A 23,486-nucleotide genomic window follows, 5' to 3' on the forward strand; every position below is an offset into this window, starting at 1 on the left:
CCCTGCAGCGCGGCGTGTACAGCGAGGACTCTCTGCGTGCCCGCTTCAACTCTCTACGAGCACTGGCTCGCCGGGTCGCTCTCATTGATGAAACCCACAACTCCTTGTACCAGTATTTCCTGTCCTACCTTCAAGCTGCAATGCTATTTGAGGATAAACAGGAAGCCCCACCCGCACAGCTGAGCAGTGATGACTTAGATCCATTCAAGCTTCTGTCATATGCTAGCTTCTGCTTAGAGCATGGGGATCTGGAGTTAGCAGCTAAACTGGTGAACCAGCTGAGAGGAGAGGCCAGGAGAGTGGTGGAGGACTGGCTAACTGAAGCTAGACTCACATTGGAGACTAGGCAGGTCGTCAGTTTGCTGTCTGCTTATGCAAATGCTGTGGGGTTAGGAACCACCCAGGCTCCATAGGCTGCCTCTCATGTAACGCTAAAAGGAACAATCCACTGAGAATCTCTCTTTTGAGTATCATGTAGTCGCTACAGTAGGCTTGAGAAGCGAGGTAAAGGTTGTAGCTTGCATCTTTTTGGAGGAAAGCAGCTGGGGTAAAGTTTGATACTAAGAAGACATTTTCAGTGTTGTATTCCTTTTAAAGTTGACTAAAGTTAACCAAGTGATTTAATGAAACATAAGTCTATTATTTGTTTTAAAGCACTAAGTCACTGTGGAGGATTATTTGTAAAGTATAATTGAAGCACCCTCTCAATCTAGTCTTGTCTATTCAGGCCCACAGGTATTTATTTCTGACTAATCCACCTCCCAGGCCCCTCCCCCAGTGTTATAGAACATGAAGCCTAACACTGATTGAAGAATATGTCATGCTGCATTTTATTTTTGTCAATACTGCATATGTTCCAATAAATAATGAACAAGAAAGCTGTTTGTTTAAGGTTTTATTTGCTGCCTCACAGCCGTTTCATTGTTGTAAGGACTAAAGAAAAGTTTATATAGATAGATAGATAGATAGATAGATAGATAGATAGATAGATAGATAGATATTGTTTACTCTGAGTTCTCAAACGTATTGTTACTTTAATAAACGTTTCAGTCGTGTAACTCGGGAGACATTAACCGGAATATATTTTGTTACAATTAGAAAAGTCAATTTGGTGCAGAGCATAGGTGCAGAGTAAAACCTCCTGTCATCTACCATCTCTAAGCTACAGCAGCGTCAAGTTAAACAAAAAGACCTACCATACCGGTATGGTATTAAAATGATTGGCACATGATTTAACTAATATGATTAGTGTTTCGGGGCGGGGCGACTGCTGAGTGAAATGTTTTCATTTCACTAACTTTTTTTAAAATTAAAAATCTAAGTGAGTGATGAAGCACAATGTCCGCAAGCAGGCACAGCAGCACATTTAGGAAGTGATGCATACATCTGTGCTGACCACTGAAACTGCAGTAAGAAGCACAGATGCACCGCATGTTAATGATGAGCCTGAGTTGCATTTTTTGAGAAGAACACACTGTTGTATTTTCTTTCTTTAGGTATTTCCTCTAACTACACTGATGACTACCCCCACAGCTGGTCCATCCCTGCCTACCACCCTGCTTCATTTAGATATAAGAAAGAAAAGGTGTGTAAAAATAGGGAAAAGTATCATTTACACATGTGCAATTAAGTCGGTTATGTCTGACTTGGTACACCTAAAAAGACTAATGGAGATTAATATAATATCAGTGATAATTGCACTAACCTTTCTGACAGAAAGAGATAATTTGAAATGGATTAGAGACAGGCACTTAGGGAGTGCCCTGAGAAACTCTAGCACCATCGTATCAATATTTTCTTATGGAGAACATAATGCTAAACCAGCTGAAGTGCTTTGGGTGTTGTGCACGTTACAGCTACTGTACTCAAGTTACAAATGATTCCTATGTTACTCGTGTTCACTGCAGACACATAGAAGCAAAGAAGTCCACTTTTAAATGGCTTGCTTTATCAAAAACTTAGTAGGCATTCTTAATTTCGCCTAAATTCCTTATAAAAATAGTGAATCACATATTTACATCTTCATTTTTGTACATAACATATTGCTTAAGAAAACGGTAAGTTAATGTCAAGCTTATATCAGTTGTCACAAGGCTGACACGTGGGCCGTGTCTCAATTCAGGGGCTGCAGCCTTCGGAGGACGTAGCCTTCGCGGTCTTTGGAGGCCGGGATCTCCGTATACTGCGAAGGCTGAACCGAGCGGTCTACGAAATGAGACGGTCCGGTCTACGGGGGACTTCCTGGTACGTCACCAGTTGTTCACGCCCCTACATTTTGCCGCTCCCGTCGTCTAGCAACTCTCTGAAGTTATCAAGCACAGTTGACGGCTTACTTTAACATTTGTTCCAGAGAACGGAACCAGAGATAATACTTTTACTTTTTTATTTTCACTCTTGATTGAAGATATGCTTTATCACCGGCGATAATGTATTTTAGATGATGCATCAGGAGACACCAGGGGCTTTATTATGGTAGCCCATCCAAGTCCAGCAGCAAACTTTATCTGTATTGTAAATGTTATATTGTTTTATAATACTTTTGTTTATAATAATCATTCAATCATTTTCTTTGTTCGATCATTCATTGATAGGTAGTTTTCTAAATTAAATAATCACGTTTCTAAATTAATAAATCATATGTACAAAATAAATCCTTCTTGAACCTTGAAATCAATTAAGTTTTCATTACTTTTCATTTATAGTTCATATAAATTAAATACACAATATATTCATCGTTATATATATTATTTATTTCAATTCATTTTCATTTATTTTATCAACAAGTTTCTCCAGCAGAGAGAAGAGTCTGTCCATCCTCCCCCTGCTCTCCATCCTCTCCCTGCTCTCCATCCTCTCCCTGCTCTCCTCTCTTCTGCCTCCGTCTCCTTCTCCCTAAAACAAAACAAAATGTTAGAGCAAGTTTAGCTATACACCACTAAACAAAAGCAGATTAAGTTGCAAAATAAGTACACACATTATAAATAATAAAATATGTATAATCAATCCGAACGATTGCACTGGACTTAAGTGATATTCAACTGTCAGAAAACCAAGCAGGTAATATGAAGTATAAATTATCTATACAATCGCCACAAACTATATAAAATATAAATCAACATTTACAACTCTTAGGTTTGAAAATTAAGGTCTTAAAAGTTCTACTTTAAAAGGCTAACTTAGGTCGGATGACGGCAGCCAAGCAGCAGTTCCTAACAGCTGCTGAGCAGCTAGCTTAACTAGCATCGGCACTAACTTAACCGTCATTTTAGCGAAGATTTTATGTTTTAAGGTAATTTTGATTTTCTAACATTTGTATCGTTAGCTATTCGAGCAAGTCGAAACCCAATACTTAAAAGTATATCCATTTGCCGTTACTGCTGGGTCGAGGGTCGCCATTTTTCGTCAAAACTTTTTTCTCCAGGCTAGCAATGAATATGGGGATGCCTGCAGCCGTGCAGGATAATTCAGATGTATCCTGCAACTCTGTCAAAAGAAGACCGCATTTGTCGGCTGCATCTGAAGGAGTCGCCGAAATGGGGCACCCCTGTCGCAGCCACTATGACGTAATCGCTCTACAAATGCAGCCTCCGAAGGCTGCAGTCCCTGAATAGATAGTGTGCAAACACGTGACAAAACTGTGTGACGTATGCGTGCGACGGCATGTTGGATGATATACAAATCAACAATGGTGTCTAAAGCGAACAACAACAGCAATACAACTCCGACTTCTTCAAAGTATTTTGACTCTCTGGAGTCCTCTGCAAAGGCAAAATTCAGGGGAAAAAGTCAAAATTTGCGGCCGTGACCTGTACACGCTAAAGCCGTCGGATTATATTGAGGATTTAGATTAATTACCGCCGATTGAATATCCGGATATTGTGAACTACCTTGTGCTACAAACGTCGTGGGCAACCAACGCACAAATGAAGGCATACAAGAGCTTAGATGCTTATAATGTCTTTGTTTCTGGATGGGATGGTAGTCTTCTTACCAAACCAGTGAAAGATGACAGGGTGCTCGTCCATGCCCGTGTAAATCACTCTCAAAGAGCTCGAGATACACCGCTCAAACTGTGGTTTGTGAGTGAGAAGAGCGGCAATGTTATCCTCGCACACTGTGATTGTATGGCTGGATTAAGCGAAGCATGTTCTCACATTGGTGCTTTGCTTTTCGCAAGTGAAGTAGTCTCAAGAATAAGCCAAACAAAAACATGCACGGAAGAAAAGAGCAAATGGCTGCCATCACATGTAAAAAAAGTGCCTTATTTACCAGTCAGCAATATGGAGAAGTAAGGTCTTACAGTGTTCGGGTATATCATAAGCACAAATGTTTAACGTAAACATTGAAAACATAGCTTTAGCATGAGCTCTTACCAGATATAAAGTGGACGCCACACACGGGTGATTGGCATTTTCTTTCAATCTTTGACGTTTAAATACAAAGAAAATTTACGAAGCGTTGCAGCAACTCCCATGCGAACGGGCGCTGTCTTGGTTTTGTGTATCATCGAACATGGCTGACTTACTGGTTGGGACGTAAGCATGACGTTACATGCACACGATCTATAGAGACACAGCCCACGTGACGGATTGACATTCGCACTTAAGAAGAAAAAAAGAGTGGACAATTAACATAAAATGCATATTTTTGTTTTAGTTTATGATGTAAGGACTGTGGGAGAAACCGGAGCACCCGGAGGAAAGGGAATTTGAAGGTTCTCTTGGAATCCTGCCCGCTGTAAAGGTGTCAGAGTTGACATCTTCTATATCAGGGGTCACTAACTGGCGGACCGCGGTCCGAGTCCGGACCCAGACGCCAACCTATCCGGACCCGGACCTATAATCAATAAATTATTAAGGGATTTTCAATTTTGACGGGGCGCTTCTATTTTAACCGGCGCAGCTTTTCACGTTTTTCCGGCACTCGTTTAGCGGTTCAGGAAACTCTCAGACCAATTATATGCGAGTTAAGCCATCCCATGTGATGCTACTCAGCCAATCAAATCTGTGCATTCCAGGCGGGAAAAATTGCGACTCTGAATACAGACAGATGAGAGGCAAGTGACAGACGGAAAGGCAAGTTAGCGATACAGGGAGAGAAGACGGAGAAAGGGAGAGAAGCATAGACGAAGAGAAGAGTGAGAGGCAGACAGGGAGAGAAAAATAACTACTCATGGCGCTCTCCAAGAATAGAAAAGTCAACAGAGCTTTCAACTCAAAATGGACTCATTCATGTTCTTCCTTCCCACTGGGAGCACAACACCAATGTCTCATATGCTCAGAGACCGTGGTGCTCATTAGAAGTGGTGATGTGAAACGCCACTATGAGACAAAGCTCAACGTTTTTGACCAAACAAACCCACTCAAGTCTGAACTGAGGTCACAGAAAATAAGCACTCAGAGCCCAATGTGATTTTGATTTGTGACAAAATAAAGCAAATAGGCCACCTGTCAGCATCATCAGCCACAGAGAACAGTTTAACCCAGGATGTGCTCGCCTCAGACTTGTTCCTTTGTGCTTGTTTTCCGCTGGAACACTTAGGAGTGCAAATTGTTTCGCATTTCTGAGGCTGCTGTGTTTAACACCAATTAAAGTTTGAATGTCTGACCCTGATTGGCTGCAGTCTATGACACCTATTAATGTTTGAATCTCAAACTTCTTACCGTTGCATTTGTTTAACACTCCTGAATAAAATGGCTTTGTTTGCTCCCATGGCGTATTAGGGCAATTGAAGGTAAAAACAACAACATTTTACTAATATTATTATTATTATTATTGAGAAATGTTATTATGTAACTTCAATCTCAGAGAATTTGGGTTTTTAGAATGACAAAATATAACAGTCTAATGATAAGAAAATATATATAAATAATACATTCTAAGAATAATAATCATAATAATACAAACAGAATAATAATCAACATAAAAATGTAGGGGAGACCATTAGCGTACATTTTATTTGATGGGGGCAGTAAGGGACCTGGATAATGGATAGGGGGGCGCTGGCCCAAAAAAGGTTGAGAACCACTGGTCTACACCTTAAAGAAACTTCATAAATTCAAATGGAGATCACTCCGTCATAGAGTGGGAGGGTGTCGGGGCCGGATTGGAATATAATGTAGTTTATCTTTGCCCTCCTCTCTGGGAACCATCACCTTATCGTGGTGGAGAGGTTTGTGTGTCCCTATGAACCTGAGAGCTGTGTTGTCTGGAGCCTAGTGCTCTTGGTAGGGTCTCCCTAGGCAAATTGGTCTCAGACGAGGGGCCAGACTAAGAATGGTTCAAAAACGACTTCATGAAAAAAAGGGAAAGGAGAGACCCTGCCCGGAGGAAGCCCGGGGACCCCCGTCTGGAGCCAGGCCCAGAGGGAGGGCCCGACAGCGAGCGCCTGGTGGCCGGGTTTGCCACGGAGCCCGGTCGGGTACAGCCCGAAGAAGCTACGTGGTGCCTCCCATCCATCCATCCTGTGGGCCCACCACACATGGGAAAAGCTGTCCGACTGAAGAAGGAGTCCTTCCGGGTTATGTTATCCGGGAGGACTCCTGAAACAGTTGCAGGGTACCGAAGGACTAGAAGGGCGGTAGCCTCTGCCGTGTCAGAGGCAAAGCAGCGGGTATGGGAGAAGTTCCGAGAAGCTATGGAGAAGGACTTTCGGTCGGCACCAAGGTGCTTCTGGAAAACCATCCGGCACCTCAGGAGGGGGAAGCGAGGAACCATCCAAGCTGTGTACAGGAAGGGTGGGACCCTGCTGACTTGCTGTTATCGGCTGGTGGAAGGAGCACTTTGAGGAACTCCTGAATCCGACTAACACGCCCTCTATGGTAGAGGCAGAGCTGGAAGCTGATGGGGGATCATCGTCAATTTCCCTGATGGAAGTCACTGAGGTAGTCAAACAACTCCACAGTGACAAAGCCGCAGGGATTGATGAGATCCGTCCAGAAATGCTGAAGGCTTTGGGTGTTGAGGGGCTGTCTTGGTTGACACGCCTCGTCAACATTGTGTGGAAGTCTGGGACAGTGCCTAGGGGTATTTAAAAAGGGGGACCAACGAGTGTGTGCCAACTACAGGGGTATCACACTTCTCAGCCTCCCTGGTAAAGTCTACTCCAAGGTACTGGAAAGGAGGGTTCGGCCAGAAGTCGAACCTCTGATTGAAGAGAAACAAGGAGAGGAGAAGGCGTATGACCGGGTCCCTCGGGTGATACTGTGGGAGGTGCTGCGGGAGTATGGGGTGAGGGGGTCACTTTTGAGGGCCATCCAATCCCTGTACGCCCAAAGCGAGAGTTTTGTCCGGATACTCGGCAGTAAGTCGGACTCGTTTCCAGTGAATGTTGGCCTCCGCCAGGGCTGCTCTTTATCACCAATCCTGTTCGTGATTTTCATAGATAGGATATCGAGACGTAGTCGTGGAGGAGAGGGGTTGCAGTTCGGTGACCTGAGGATCTCATCGTTGCTCTTTGCAGATGATGTGGTCCTTATGGCATCATCGGTCTGTGACCTTCAACAGTCACTGGATCGGTTCGCAGCCGAGTGTGAAGCGGTTGGGATGAGGATCAGCACCTCAAAATCTGAGGCCATGGCTCTCAGCAGGAAACCGGTGGATTGCCTACTCCGGGTAGGGAATGAGCCATTACCCCAAGTGAAGGAGTTCAAGTACCTCGGGGTCTTGTTCGCGAGTGAGGGGACGATGGAGCGAGAGATTGGCCGGAGAATCGGAGCAGCGGGGGCGGTATTACAGTCACTTTACCGCACCGTTGTGACGAAAAGAGAGTTGAGCCAGAAGGCAAAGCTCTCAATATACCGGTCGATCTTCGTTTCTACCCTCACCTATGGTCATGAAGGCTGGGTCATGACCGAAAGAATGAGATCACGGGTACAAGCGGCCGAAATGGGTTTTTTCTCAGACGGGTGGCTGGCGTCTCCCTTAGAGATAGGGTGAGAAGCTCAGCCATCCGTGAAAGACTCGGAGTAGAGCCGCTGCTCCTTTACCTTGAAAGGAGCCCGTTGAGGTGGTTTGGGCATCTAGTAAGGATGCCACCTGGGCGCCTCCCTATGGAGGTGTTCCAGGCACGTCCAGCTGGGAGGAGACCCCGGGGAAGACCCAGGACTCGGTGGAGAGATTATATCTCCTCACTGGCCTGGGAACGCCTCAGGATCCCCCAGTCGGAGCTGGAGGATGTGGCCCGGAGAAAGGAAGATTGGGGTTCCTTACTGGAGCTGCTGCCCCCGCGACCCGATCCCGGATAAGATGATATGGATGGATGGATCTTTGCCCTGTCACAAATACATGTAGAGTGCTGCTGCTCAAATACTAAAGAACACTGTAACACTGTCTCCTGAATAACGACCGGGAGTGGGAATGTTTGGCTCATGTTAAGAGAGAGGAGACCGGGCTGGAGAGGGTAATGTTTCCGGAGCAGGCGAAATGAGGCGAGTGGAAACCAGGTCCAGCTAATGTCCCATTTGTGCCATGTTGGCGGATAGCAAGCGGAGACTCTCCATTACCTCGCGGAGTGCTTGGTCATGGCGGCCCACGAGAAGACCCTGGTTGGCGAGAGCCTCGCGGGGCAAGTCTGTGTCTGCTGGGTCCATGTTGGCCAGATTTTTGTGTTACGGTTGAGTCCAGTTTACTAGAATTGAAGTATGACCCTCTGATTTGATGAGTGTGACACGTTGTTTACTGCCATATCTATGTGGGGAGAAAAGTGCGGTATTAAAGTATTAACTGCAAAATATAATATATTGACTGTTATACACTCGGAGAAACGATCTTCGAAGAAAATGTTTCTAAGTGATTATAATACATTTGTATAGCGCTTTTCTAGAAACTCAAAGACACTTGACAGAGTGAGTGATACAAAATAAAATATATAAACGAACAACGGGAGATAAGCAGAAGAGACGGTCAGTGGTTGAAGGCAGTGTTGAACAGGTGAGTCTTAAGTGATGATTTGAATGTGGTGAGTGAGGAGGAGTCTCTGAGGGTTTGAGGCAGAGAGTTCCAGAGGGTGGGAGCAGCGATGGAGAAGGCCCTGTCTCCCCAGGATCTGAGCTTGGTCCGGATGGGGGGGACAGGAGGTTAGCAGCAGCAGAGAGGAGGCTGCGGGTGGGGGTGTGTCTCTGGAGGAGGTCAGTCAGGTAGGAGGGGGCAGGTTATGGAGGGCTTTGTAAGTCATGAGGAGAATCTTGTACTGGATTCTCTGGGGGATGGGGAGCCAGTGGAGGTTGTAGAGGACAGGGGTGATGTGGTCACGGGTCCAGGAATGGGTGAGAAGACGGGCAGCGGAGTTCAGGATGTGTTGGAGTTTATTGATGATTTTTGGGGGTGAACCATAGAGGAGGCTGTTACAGTAGTCGAGACGGGAGGTGATGAAGGCATGGATGAGGGTTTCTGCAGCTGTAGAGGAGAGGGATGGACAGAGACGAGCAATGTTTTTAAGATGAAAGAAGGCCGTCTTGGTGAGTTGTTAAGTGTATTTGTCAAATGAGAGGGTTTGGTCAAAGATGATTCCACGATTCCGGATGTGAGGGGAGCTGGAAACTGAGGAACCGTTGAAGTTGAGGGTGAGGTTATGGGTGGATTTGGTGAGTGTTTTTGGTCCAATGATGATGATTTTGGATTTTTCACAGTTTAGCTTTAGGAAATTGATTTGTAGCCAGGATTTTATTTCCGTGATGGAGTGGAGATGAGCAGCCCAAGGTTTAATAGAGAGCTGAAGATGTGCAGGCAGAGCAGGCAGCCACACCCACACGGACCCCCTTGATTAACCGCTGTCGTTACAGGAAGCCCAGCTGGTGAAATTATGAATCCTAGGCTGCGGTTGAGTAGTCAAAAACTTAACGGCCTTTGTCTTTTCCTAACCAGTTGTCTTTGACCTGACTGAATTTCATGAGGTCAATGAAAAATTTGAAGGAGAATTTATAAGGACTTAGGGAAAGACAACCGAGGTGCAAAGAGAATACTAGTTCACTTACACAACAGCGGACGGGTATTTTTTTCCATCCATCCATCCATCGTCTACCGCTTATCCGGGATCGAGTCGCGGGGGCAGCAGCTCCAGTAAGGAACCCCAATCTTCCCTTCTCCGGGCCACATCCTCCAGCTCCGACTGGGGGATCCTGAGGCGTTCCCAGGCCAGTGAGGAGATATAATCTCTCCACCGAGTCCTGGGTCTTCCCCGGGGTCTCCTCCCAGCTGGACGTGCCTGGAACACCTCCCTAGGGAGGCGCCCAGGTGGCATCCTTACTAGATGCCCGAACCACCTCAACTGGCTCCTTTCAACGTAAAGGAGCAGCGGCTCTACTCCGAGTCTCTCACGGATGGCTGAGCTTCTCACCCTATCTCTAAGGGAGACGCCAGCCACCCGTCTGAGAAAACCCATTTCGGCCGATTGTACCCGTGATCTCGTTCTTTCGGTCATGACCCAGCCTTCATGACCATAGGTGAGGGTAGGAACGAAGATCGACCGGTATATTGAGAGCTTTGCCTTCTGGCTCAGCTCTCTTTTCGTCACAACGGTGCGGTAAAGTGACTGTAATATAGAAATAGAAATTGGAGAAAATCAAACTGAATTCTTCACCCAGAGGTTAATTTAATGTATATAGAAATTAACTTGCTGTTCAGCTGGATCAATGTGCTGCTCCTGGCCTCTCCCTCCTACTTAGATTATAAATGATCTTCTTGCACCCTCAGTACCATGGCATTTTATTAAATCTAGCTTTCTCTACATGGATCTCAGTGCAATCAACCCAAACAACTCCCTTCAGAAAACTAGTTTTACTCAGAAGTTCTCCTTGATGGTTGATAAATAGGAGCAGGTCACTGTGCTGAATGCAGTGAGACTTACAACTGGCTGGAAACACGTGGTTTTTATTTTCCCCACCAGGAACAAGTTGAAGAGATGCAGACAAGGGAACAGGATCAGTATGAAGTCACACAAAGCTGCTCATTCAGTCCTTTCCTGCATGTCCCCTCATCCTCCTCATCCTCAGCTTCTATTTGGAGCTTGGAAGCAGCCAGCGCTCTCATGTGGTAGAGCAGAGAACTGCAGGTTACCACTACCTCCGTGGAACATCAGCAACATTTTTGTGTCTTGTTTTCGGCAAAATGCAGTCACATCACATCACATCAACAACATCACCACAATGCAACCATTTTGTTTTGCAAACAATGTTTTATTGATCCATTTGTCAGTTTGTAATATATAAATTACTTTTAAAAACGTGAGAAGCAGATGCACCTACAAGAAGGACATGGCATGAAAACACAGGAGTTATAGAAAACCTAGACTGTGTTTACAGGAGCCATCTAAGCCATCCAATGTCCACTTTTCCCACAATCCTCTTTTGCCTCCCCATACTGGATTTATCTGGGCTTTTTCAGTTACAGAATAACTGTGGACAGGGCCTTTTTATGTTTAAAAAAGTTCTATGGATTAGCCTTCCTCCATGTGCCAGCTCCCTTTCCCGTCTTTCCTGTGGCGCTCAGTCCATTCAGATCAGTGCAATGTGGGGGCGACTCACAGCAGCCATAGCCCAGGGACTGGAGGGGGGCGGGGTTGGGGAAAATGGTGTGTTGGGGGACTAAGGCGTCTGGCGGCGTGTTCGCTCCTCCTCGTCTCAGCTCACATTTCGTTTGCCATGTCATCGTGCTCTCCTGACGACAGGTCGCCGTTGGCACTGATTGTGGTGTTGTTGTCTTGGTAACCGGGAGGCATGAAGGCCAGGCTGTAGGGGAAGATCTTATGGCAGACGGGTCGGTAAGCCTCAGCAGCCTTCTGCTGGCCCTCGCCCAGCTGCCCGTCATGCAGAGCCTCCAGCACCTCCGTACTGATCTACACACACACACACACACAGTTAGCTCATCTGAATTATTGTGTACATGTTCTAAACCAAAGATGTTATTGTTGTGATGTGTGCTACTGTAAATGATCACAGACCTGGAGGCTTCTCCCTGACAAGGACTCATCCAGGGCCGTCGCTATCTCACAGGCCATGTTATCAGAGGAAGGCTCCAGGTAGACCATCATCTTAGCAGCTGGGGATAAAAGACACACACACACACACACACACACCTTATGGTCATTTTACATGTTGGTCTCATGCCTGAGTAAAGTCACTTGCACATAAAAGTCGTACTTGTAACACTAACAACCTGGCACTTGTCCAGATATCGTCATAAAAATACTCTGCTGGAAATAATCATTTGTGTCCCATATATTTCTGCCACAAAAAAAGTGTATGTACCTCATTAAATCTGATTCAGATGACATCAATTCCTCCTCCCTCATAGAACAATTCAGAATATGAATATGCAATTCTGTTCATTATAAACCTTCTGGACAGAAGAGGTCTCCTGTTGAACTATAAAGTCCATTCTTATAATTATATATAATATCATTCTTAATATCTTAGTGGCATTAAGTTTCCACACTGCACTTGGACCAGGACTCGTTTTCCAAACTACAAGTTAGAAATCCTGCAGGTACATCCAGGAGTTACACCGAGATTTAAACACGCATCATTCTGCACAGTTAAGTGAACAACCTCAGTGTGTGTGTGTGTATCTCCGTCTGTATTTGTGTGCGAGTGTACCAGCCAGTCTGTGCGGGATGGAGTTGGAGTGTTGGCTCAGGTAGTTCTTGTTGAAACTCTGAGGGTTGCTCTCCCCAAACAGCCGGGAGATCTCCTGCTTCAGCACCGTCCTCACTGCCTCCGCCAAGTCCGCACTCTCTCGAACTACACACACGCACACACAACACACACAGGTCAATCTATTGAGAAGCACCTACAGACTCATCAGTAAATCCAGGTGAGATGGACGGCTTGTGTGCAGCAGACATTTTGTTCTACTTGCCTCCTTTGAAGAAGCGCACCAGACACTGGTGCAGCCACGGGTTGGAAGGCTCTATGGTCACAGCCCTCTTTATTGACTGAAGCATCAGCAGGTACTTCTCTGCAGGAATGTAGAAAAATTATCTTGAAAATAAGACGCTATGTCTCTACCTCTGCTTACAGTTGGGACTATTGAAAAGACTTTGAAGCGTGGTAAAATGCAGTCTGACCTTTCCTGAAGTAGATCTCGAAGGCCAGGAGGTGAGTCTCGATCTGGTTGCGCACCAGGTTCTTCAGAGGGATCAGGAACTTAACTGCCTCCTCCAGAGGATTCTCTGCCTGGTAAAACAAATTCAAATAAAAAGGAATACAGAAAGTGAACTATAATGAACACTGGACAATTATTCTATTGGAATACCTTTCAATGGACAAAGATTCGGCCTCCATTAAAAACACGTCAATATATCTTGATGCCATCTGGCAGCTAAATCTGATTTTCAAATCGTTACTCTGATTTTTGTCTTTTTTGCCTGAGCACAAATCCTAGTAATATGTCCACATGCATACACTCCAACACTAAGATTGATTTGTTTCAGCCCTAATTATTATTATTATTATTATTATTTGACACCTTTACCTTCATTAATTACATCCTTCTGTTACAGATACTACTTCATATTATAATATATAGCTTGATTAATGAAAATCATAGTAAATCACATAAACTACCTCAGCACCTTGACCTCACCTACAGTAACTTAACAATCTGTAATAATTCCAGCAGATATGCTGCATTCACAAAGCACAGCTCCAAAACCTTCCACCATGCTGGTAGACGTGATCCCACCTTGGCCAGTTTGTCAGGTATGAGCTCCTCTTTAGGCCCTCCTATCTCCTCATCATCATCTTCCTTCTTCTTCTTCTGGTTCTTTAGCTGCTTCTCCTTCTCTGCGTTCTTCTTCTCCTCTTCTAACTGAGCCTTCTTCTGGGCTCTTCGCTGTTTGTTGCGCTGTTTCTTCATCTCCTTGTCCGTCAGATTTTCTACAGAGAGCAAAACAGTCAATTGTATTTTTTTTCACTTTTGTTGATATGTGATACTTTTAAGTGAGTGCTGTCACAAACAGTTTTGTTTAGCAATCCTGAGCTCTTTTGTGACTGTTCAAAGAACTATAGAACAGGAAGTGTTCACTGCATCTGAAGGACCGTGAAACATTTGATGGTGTCTGGCTGTGGACTTTGGTTGCATGTCATTCCCCATCCCTCTTCGTCTGACATCTCTCTACATGGAGATTGAAAACTCCGAAACAAAATAGCCAAACTGGAAAATGTTTAATGGATATTGTTTTCTGCTTTAGTAAGAAACCACCATTAAGCTTTAAGCCAACACAGTTGTACTCTGCTCTTTTAGACGAGTCAGGAAGCAGAACACATTCACTTTGTTTAGAACATCAATAAACATTACACCCCTGGTCTTTATAATGATGCTCGTGGATGCAGCGCTTCCTTTCCCTAAGAATGAAGCTTTATACAACAGAGAGTTGCTGTCAGCCCTGCAGACTCAATAACTCCTGCACACCAGACCTCATGGCTGATCAAGCACATCCGCCATACACCGATCCAACAATTCTGAGAAGAGAATTATGGTATTTGCAGAAAAATATAATCCAATCTGGACAGTTTCACTCGTTTAGATTGATGCATTACAATGAGTAGAAGTAATTAAAGGGATGAGAAAGGATATTCATTTTGTTTTATACAAGAAAAACTTCAATTAAATCAACTCCATACTATCCAGTATGTGGCATCATATTTGCAGTTCCCAAACATCTTCTAGGAGTTAAACTGGGAAATTGTTATACACATCATGGGTGTGAATCCCCTCGACAATCAATAACTGATCTAAACATCTTGGCAACATTTGAAAGGGGAACCCTGAAATGAGCCGTTCGATCACAAGATACTCTTCACAATTTCTGCTAAATATTGTAAAAGAGTCTGACCGGCGTCTGCATGGCTCTCTTTGTTGTCGTCGGTCAGAGGTTTGTCGTGCAGGATCAGGTAGATCTGGATGGCGGTTCGAGCAGCTTTGTAGTAGAAAGGATGCTGCCGCAGTACGTCCTCTAGCTTCAGCAGGTCCACGTAGGAGCGCAACGTCATCTTCCTCATGCAGTAGGTGTGGAAGTCAAACTGGTCATCTGTGATCTCCACAAAATGCTGATGGAGGAGCAGGGCAGAAAGCAGACAGAGGAATGATGTTAGAAGAATGAATGTGGGTGTGGAAGTCATCTCATCTGATAAGAGTGCAGCGAGTGACGGCAGTGGAGAACAGATCCAAACTCTACATGGTGACAGACTCACAGATTTATCTTGGGAAGAGATAAATGGGACAAGAAGTATTTTTTAATACATCCGTGCATGATGTTTTCTTTTGTGTGAGTTAATGAAAGTGTGACCCTTTACACATTCTGGCTGAATGATTGGTTAGATGTCACTGATCATTGTGGTTCTGGAATTCAGACTTTATTGATTTAAAACTGCTATGAGAGTAATTATCGGCCTGGAAGAGTTTGACAATGTGTGTGCTTTGATCATTTCAGTTTGTCCAGCTCCACCACACAATGACACATCTGGACGGTCCTTGTTTGGTGTGATTGATAAGACTAATGTTCATGGTTCATAGGGCAGAGCAAATGTCCTGTATCAAATTGTTTGGGAGGGAAAAACCACTAACACATTATTTGGAGCATCAATGACTTTGTGTGTCTTGGGCGGATCCCGAAGCTTTCCAAGTGTAAATGCAACCAAGAAGCGTTCAAGGAGAATTGAAATCGTGACGTGAAACAGAAGTCACATGAAGCTGTTGTAGCATTTATCTGATCCTGGATCAGTCTCAATGCTCAGTGTGAGTGAAAGAGCAGCAAGTGTAAGAGTGAGCGACAGCGGCTTCGGTCTTGCTCCTAGCTTATGCTACCTAGCTTAACTGTTATGGTTGTGAGTAAACTGCTCAGTGCAGAAGTTCTTCTTCTTCTGGAGTTTCAGTCAGTGACCAAACAGCTTCAGGTGTATGACCCCCTCCTTTTGGACTGGGTCCTACTGGGATTTGCGTAATGTTGCCCAGGAAATAAAAACATGGTGTCTGTGGTGTTGCCAAAGAACATGCATACACATTCAGTTGACACTGTATTAGATCCACCTAACTAAAACGTGTGGAGTGTAAGACAACAGTCCTTTATCAAGGTTCAGTTTGTATTGAAAGTCAACAGTGTATGATCATTTGGGAGGATGTTTGTGTTGCATTATACTGAGAGGTGTGTCAATTATTTTTGTTTATGGATTTATATCAATAAGAGTACCGCTCTAAAACAGTAAGCCTAAACAAAGGTTACTCCAATGTCAGGTATGGTGGAAGCTTACCCTCTCAATCTCATGGCACTTCTTCAAAGCCTCTCCAAACTTGTTCATGGCCTTGTAGGCCAAGGCACACTCTGTCTGGAACCACATGCACTGCATCTCATTCAGGTTCTCCACTGCAGACGCCCCCTCCTGAGAGAGAGAACGAGCGAACACACACACACACACACACACACACACACACACACACACACACACACACACACACACACACACACACACACACACACACACACACACACACACACACACACACACACACACACACACACACACACACACACACACACACCTTTAGAACGCTTTGGAAGAAGAAAAGAAAGAAGCTTCATACTAAAATATTCTAGAAGGCAGATGAAACAACATTTGGGGCACACGTGGAAACAACCCTCATTTTAACCATCAAACTAGAATCCTGCACCATAACTAGTCATCTGTCTGAAGCATGCATACAAGATCCATTTACAAATCAAAAGTGTGTAGCCACAGAAACTTCACACATTCTCTTTCTGCGTACACTCTCACTCCGTGTCTTACCCGTGTGAACTTGGAGCACATTTCCTCTGCTTCCTTGACGAGGCCAGCCTTCAGCATGTACTTGGCACACTTTGAGTTGATGAAGCGGTCAGCAGTGTCCAGGGCCTGAGCTTCATCCATCCACCGAGCGGCTTCCTTTATGTTGCCAGCGTGCTGCGGGGCCAAGGAAGAAGAACGAGTCCAATGATACTAAAGTTTAATCATCCGATTTCTATCAAAGACACGAACATGTTATGTACTCTGTATGTGCAGAGTTCATACTAAACCTTGTAGATCTTGGCCTTGATGAGGAAGAGCTCGATGAGCGTGGGTGTGCTGTCGATGGCCGTGTTGATATACTCCAGAGCGAGGCTGTGCTGGTCTATGAAGTCAAAGTGCTGTGCCAAGAAATACTGTACCCACAACAGAGTGGTGGGGGGCTCCTCCTTCCCATCATCTGCACACATGTTACACATCATCACAGTTCTGCCTTTATATGTCATTAAGAAAAGTTGGAGTCACAAATAGATAAAAATCTAACAAATACATTGAGCTCAAAGAGAAGGAACAGTAGTAGATTCAAGACACTCACCATTTTCACTAAACATTCGACAGGCTTTTAAACAGGTTTCATAGCCAACTACTAAATCTTCAATGATCGTGACCTGCATGAGGAGAAAACAAGTTTAATTGTCGTTTTATTTCAAACCAGGAACGACAAGAATTTCAATGTGGAAGCACATCTAATAATCAGCCTGCTCAACCTTGTCTCTGTCGGTGTAGAGGGATTTGAGGGTAGTGAAGACAGGTGGGCAGCCTTTACTGAAGTTCATCCTCAGATAGCTGTCCAGACATTCACAAAACTTCTCCCCTGGCCAGCACAACACACAGTAAAGGTACAGTAAAGTGAGATTTGTAGTGAGGTGACCTTAATATAAAGGGTAACACAATAACACATCAGAGTAACCTCCGTTCTCCCCCAATCAGTGCTGTTATTAAGCTTCTCAGTTTAGCTTTCATCAGCTGCAGTCTATTCAAGTCTGCTTCATGAGTTATCCAAAACACTAAATGCAACCTGCTGTAACCTGGTAACAACCTGTGCGATGTCAATGTGTCACTCAATGTGTCCGATTAGTGCCGAGTCTGTGTGCACACGGTATTTCCAGACCTGTATATTATAGCTCGGCAGCAGTCCAGTACACTTATTGTCTACAGGAGTGAGTGGGCCGGAGAGGGAGGGTTACTTGAAATTTGTATTCAGATACAATTATTAAAAGGTGTAGTCAGTAACCTAATCCAAGTATCACAATATTAAAGTAATGCAACATGATACTTTACATTAGTTTTGTATTTCCTCAAAAACAAATAAGAAAGCAATACAAAAACAACAGTGATGTTGATGAACTGGAACGTTCAAACCATCCTGACTGATGAACTGTGCTGCTGTTCCCCTTTTCTGCTTTACACACAGAAACATTTCCACCCAGTGAAAGCATTTTCTCACTAACGTTAGAGGCCATTGTGTGAGACCCTTGTCCTGAGGGGTTGTCACGTGTGCAGGGTAGTATATCCTTCTTGATATTAAAATGTGTAATCCTGCTAATAATACTAATTTTTACTAATGTATCGGTTCTCTAATTACATTCCTCCCCGAGCCTTTGAGCGGCGTGAGGACATTTGCTCACTAAGCAAACTACGTCAGATGAAGACCATGACATGATGAAAACAATTCCCTGCTGCCACACTGACAGCCTGGTGCTGCTGCTGCAGGCTAAACTGTACTTACCTGTGAGGAAATTAAGAGGCAATCTTCGGGGAATCAGGCCTTTAGGAAACTTCACCCAGGAGTCCTCATAAATCTTCTGACGATCCTCTACACTTCCTGCGCACACACGCACACACACACACACACACACACACTGTTATACAGTCTGTTTCAGCATTTTATCGACTTCTCTCTTTTAGACCTTTCTGTTGCCCAACAGTGGTTTAAAAAAGAAAATTCACCTCCTGCCCCGAACAGTCAACGTGTCAGCCTTCCATTGTGGAAGTGGAATCACTGCACTTGTGATGTTTTCACCTCACAGATGATGAACACAGGCATAAAGGAGTTTCAGATATGACCACTGAAACAGTTTCCATTGCTCCTGTTCATACCAACCTTCCTAATGTGATTCTCAGGGAAGAGATGAGGGACAAAATCCACAGTCCTCTTTTTGTGTAAGAGCACATTCCAAACTTCAGCTGAGACTTAGCTTCAGTAGTCTGAGTTAGTCACATCAAGTGGTGTCATCGAAAGTTACTGCCTTTCTCGGACTCTGGTACAGCCCTAATAAATAACTACATCAATCCATCAAATTGTGTTCACCTGGCTTTAAGGCCTTTTCCAGGCCCTGGTAGTAGGCCCAGTTCTCAGGGTTCCTCTCCTGGAGTCTCCTGTAGACCTCAGAAGCCTCCTCGGGCCTCTCCAACTTCAGCAGCAGTTCTCCTACACACACACACACACACACACACACACACACACACACACACACACACACACACACACACACACACACACACACACACACACACACACACACACACACACACACACACACACACAGCTTACAATGCTTTTCTTTGGGTTAGGTACTCTCAACATTAATCACAATGTTTGTATTATATAAGTTTGTCAGTCTAAATGATGAAGCGGAACTCATATATGAAGAGTGCCTATTAGCCCATTTAAATGGTGTTAACTTTCCACAGGAATCTGGAGGACTGACCGAAGCTGAACCTCAGTGAACAGTGCAGCTGTGTGAACAACAGCATGGACCCACCTCTCGTCTCCTCCACAGCCAGTTTGTCACAGATCTGTTTTTCGTAGTTGTTGAGGTGATCGAGGGCCTCCTTGTTCAGGCCCGCCTCCCTCAGAACCTGGTTCTGATACAGCAGCAGCTCACTGTACTCGTAGTCCACCTTGTCAGGAGACGTCTGGACACACACAAACAATAATATTTCTTTAAGCGTAGATGAAGAGGCAACATCCAAGTGATGCGTTCTGAAGGGTTTGTTTTGTTTTTGTTTATGGACGTGTATGACACTGAATGATGCGTTTCATGTCAGTTTGGACTGAAGGAGGTTTTTTGACTCAAATACATCACACAGTATCTTTGCCTCACGTCTCTCCCTCTGCGCCTCCCATTTGACCCCCGCCACCCGAGGAAGGCTTTAGGCTTTGTACTGTGAAATGTCAATGTGTATTACAGACCATATCCTGTCATCTTCTGGAACAGTGAGTTAACATCGTGAATACTTTCTTCCCCTGTAATGTCTGAATGGGGCTTGGGGCTTGAGTCTTGTCAGAGTGCATTTTATGTTTGCTTTCAGATATGTTTAATATATTTGTGAAGAAATCAGTAGAGCTCTGTCGAGTCGTCTATAGCTTTGGCCTACCTGTTGCGTTTTGCGGAACTCCTCAACAATCTTGGCAGCCATCTCAAAGTCCTCTAACAGATGATAGGCTACAGCATATCCGATCCACGAGGCCCGCTGGGCTGGACGGAGCTGCAGCAGCTGGTATCGAGTCTCCTGCAGAGGGAAGAGCATCATAGCACACCAAACTGTAAGCAATAACATTCATATTTCATTATCCTGTCCACCATTGACTTGTACTGCTCTGTCAACCTCTCCTGTCTATCTTCACCATATAACTGTCCACCTTGTGCAGGAGGATGGGTAACTGTCTGACCCTGCACAACCCCTTCATCCATCCTCATCTCTCCATCCGGACTTTTTATCTGGACGCTTCTGTTTTCACACACATCGCCTCTCTCTGGCGACCCTCACCCTGTATCCCTCCAGGTCTCTCATCTGGATCTGCAGCAAAGAGAGGTCTCGCAGGATCTGCAGGTTGTCCTTGTCCCACTTCAGAGCGTTGCGGTAACACTTGATGGCCTCGTCATATTTTTTATCTGAGCGCTGTAGCAGGCCGTACACGTGCCAACCTGTAGGATGGACGAGTTCAGGAAGCAAAAAACACGCAAAAGCACTATCCAGGTGTTTATATGTGCTTACAAATGTAACAAACACATAGAAAGGAAAAGACTACAGCTGCAACAAAGAGCAGCCAGGAAGAAATTAAGTTAAAGAGCAATTTCAAGGAGTTTCAAAGTGAATTCAGCAGATGTAGTGTTTAACTAAATGTATATGTCTAACTGATGAATGTGGCTGCCCTGCGATGCTGATAGAAGGATACAGACGTGGCTCTTGAGGTCGTTGCGTAGACCTCGTCTCACCAGCTCGTAGGCCTCCTCCTTCTTGCACAGACAGTTGAGGGTTAAACCCTTCATGGCCAGCGTCTCTGCAGCACAAAGCAGGGGGGGAGAGGAGTGACACATTCAGGTGAATGGAACAGGTGTGAGTAATACTCAGGACCAAGAGATGCCCTTTTTAACTGCATTATAGATATTAAATTATGGATTGCTGGACAAACCCGAACTCTTGGTTATCGCTCCTCGAGCTCAGAGAGAGAAACTGGGTTCAAAACTTCAAAGACTTCAAAAAGTAAGAACCCAGGGATTATATTTGATTCAGGACTTAGTTTTGAACCACATATTCAAAATATAACAAAATATTGCCAGAGTACGACCGTTTCTCTCTCAAGCCAAAGACACTAAGACATGTGTTTATAACCTGTAGAACTGATTACTGTAACTCTGTGCTCTACCTGGTATTGTTTTGTTTTTTTGGTGAATCACTTTGTGTTACCATTTGTGTGTATGGTCTATAAATAAAGTTTGATTGATTGACAGTCAAGAATGATGCACTATTGAGAACAAATACAATGGCATGACAGGTACACCTATTCAAAATGCTGCCATAGTTGCATCTTGAGGCTAACACAGCCTGACTCACTAATAACCAAAGGCAAGGCAAATATCACCACGAGAGACACATTCATTAGCTGATCATAGTTTATCAGACACATCAGCTGAAAAGTACCAAGACATCACAGTAGAGAAATGCCAAATATATCTTTAAGGTAGTTTAAAAACATTCATGCCATTACATAGTTTAAACACCAGAGAGGACCGAGTACATTACGTTACAAAAAAATCCCGTTAAGTAGCTGGTCTCTTACCTCCATGTTCAGCAAACTTTGGGTTGCCCAGGATCTGTTTGCAGAACTTTAGGCCGTTTCTGTACTGCTTGTGTTCGTAGCATCTCTGCAACAAAAGACAGCAGACTTTATATCATGCATCTGAGGCAAACAACCTGCCATTCTCTGCTGTACAAATCCTCTCAGAGCCAGGTTTAAGTGCACAAATGGATATTATTGTAAGTGCTGACACTGCGTTCCAGTGACCAATAACTGATCCTTCCTGCTACGAGCCAACAGAGCATCACGCACACTAAGCACTTGGCAGTCCAGTCCGCATGAGATTGTAGCACTGAAGAAATAGCACCTGAGAGAAGGGCTCTGGTGATGGAGGGCTGTGGATGGGACTGACCCAGGCATGCTGAGCTCAGAACCCCCCCAGTAAAAATCCTGTCAACTCCCACAACAATATGCACTCAGGTCTCTAAATGACATACGAAAAGGACACATTCCAAATAGCCAGAAGTAACATTAGTATTTTATATTATTAGTATTATAACATTAAGGTACATTATAGCTACCGCCCATGACTGAATACTTTGAATTAATGCTTGACTTTGTCTTCTGCGTGTCGCCGAATTTAAATATGGCATTAAATGATTTAGTGAACGACTTGAGCTTTCATGTCCATTTTATATTGAAAAGAAACAAGGCTAAGTTAACCGTTTAATTTCAAAGTTACTCAATGAAATGTGGCTTGCTGTGTGCTGAACTGAATTGCTAGAACTATTTTAGCCGCATTTACAAGAACAATGGTGATAAACTTTATTGACAGTGCAGACGAATGCGTATTCAAACTGCAACTTGTAACTACAAAGCTAACGTCAACTATCCACCTAAGTTGAATATGACTGTCATGAGTCGAACAGCTTTGTCGTTGATATACTTTGGATGTGTTGTAAGGCCAACGCATAGCGAGGACATTATACGACTGGTTGTTAGCAAACTATGCGGTTTCCATCATTGCATTGTTACGACCACTCTTTAACAACAGAGACAGGATAACTACAATGGTGTACGGAATATTTTTTGTCAATTTAATAGCAACTCCCTAGCTACAACTGACGGCTACTTGGCAAACTAGCATTAGCCAGCAAGCTAACGTTATCTCAGGCATTTAGCCTACCAATATTCTCTTGAAGAGAGCATTCTCCTTCGGCGGTAGGGTGATTGTGGGCATTTTGTTGGCTTCCTATGCCTCTGTCGGTTCACACATGAATATTATCCTCTTGGAGTCAGAGATCCTGGACTGTTTCAGTCTCTGCAGGCTCCTATTTCTCACGTGTTGAAGCCGAGGCCCCCTTTCGAGCAAAATGGCCGATGTGCTTCTCCTCCGGGTCAGGCTCGGTCAGGCTGCTCTCTGAGTCTGCGTGTTAAACACGGGGAAGCAGGGCTAACGTGTAATGTGGCTACATGGTCTTTTGACAAGAATGGCATAACACGGTGTTTTATTTAAATATACATTTAACTAAATGTATCCAGATATGTTACACAATAATACATAATTTATGTTGTTGTATGGAGAGTTCGCCGTTACGCTCCTGTGTCCAGTGAACTTGTTGTTGCGGAAGTTGCCAACCAAA

General features: G+C 44.4%; 2 protein-coding genes across 3 annotated transcripts in view; one reads left to right on the top strand and one right to left on the bottom strand.

The window, feature by feature from the left end:
- immt (inner membrane protein, mitochondrial (mitofilin)) overlaps positions 1 to 881 on the top strand; it is a 28,098-nt gene extending 27,217 nt beyond the window's left edge. For both annotated transcript variants that reach the window (XM_029440974.1, XM_029440973.1), the window contains exon 14: positions 1 to 881. This exon is cut by the window's left edge and continues 195 nt beyond it. In XM_029440974.1, coding sequence (XP_029296834.1) covers positions 1 to 413 — 413 coding nt within the window. In that variant the 3' untranslated portion in view covers positions 414 to 881.
- Positions 882 to 11,153: 10,272 nt separating this feature from the next.
- Positions 11,154 to 23,083, bottom strand: LOC115014258 (N-alpha-acetyltransferase 15, NatA auxiliary subunit-like). Its single transcript, XM_029440972.1, has 20 exons — positions 23,030 to 23,083; positions 21,886 to 21,970; positions 21,001 to 21,105; positions 20,592 to 20,749; positions 20,199 to 20,333; positions 19,583 to 19,736; positions 19,129 to 19,248; positions 18,547 to 18,642; positions 17,525 to 17,631; positions 17,353 to 17,425; positions 17,048 to 17,217; positions 16,782 to 16,934; positions 16,248 to 16,376; positions 14,834 to 15,047; positions 13,681 to 13,874; positions 13,064 to 13,172; positions 12,856 to 12,954; positions 12,594 to 12,737; positions 11,939 to 12,036; positions 11,154 to 11,833 (listed from the first exon to the last, which is right to left on the bottom strand). Exons 1-20 carry the CDS (start codon positions 23,081 to 23,083, stop codon positions 11,624 to 11,626), a joined length of 2,607 nt encoding a protein of 868 aa, XP_029296832.1. The 3' UTR covers positions 11,154 to 11,623.
- Between the last annotated feature and the right edge of the window lie 403 nt (positions 23,084 to 23,486).

The sequence above is a fragment of the Cottoperca gobio genome, chromosome 10 (assembly GCF_900634415.1).
Source record: "Cottoperca gobio chromosome 10, fCotGob3.1, whole genome shotgun sequence".
Taxonomy (NCBI): Eukaryota; Metazoa; Chordata; class Actinopteri; order Perciformes; family Bovichtidae; genus Cottoperca; species Cottoperca gobio.

Coding starts and splice junctions, on each gene's coding strand:
- LOC115014258 (XM_029440972.1), bottom strand. CDS start 23,083: ATGCCCACAATCACCCTACCGCCGAAGGAGAATGCTCTCTTCAAGAGA. Junction 21,971..23,029: donor CTCTCTTCAAGAGAATATTG/GTAGGCTAAATG, acceptor CTTTTGTTGCAG/AGATGCTACGAACACAAGCA. Junction 19,249..19,582: donor GGCTGTGGAGGAGACGAGAG/GTGGGTCCATGC, acceptor GTGTGTGTGTAG/GAGAACTGCTGCTGAAGTTG.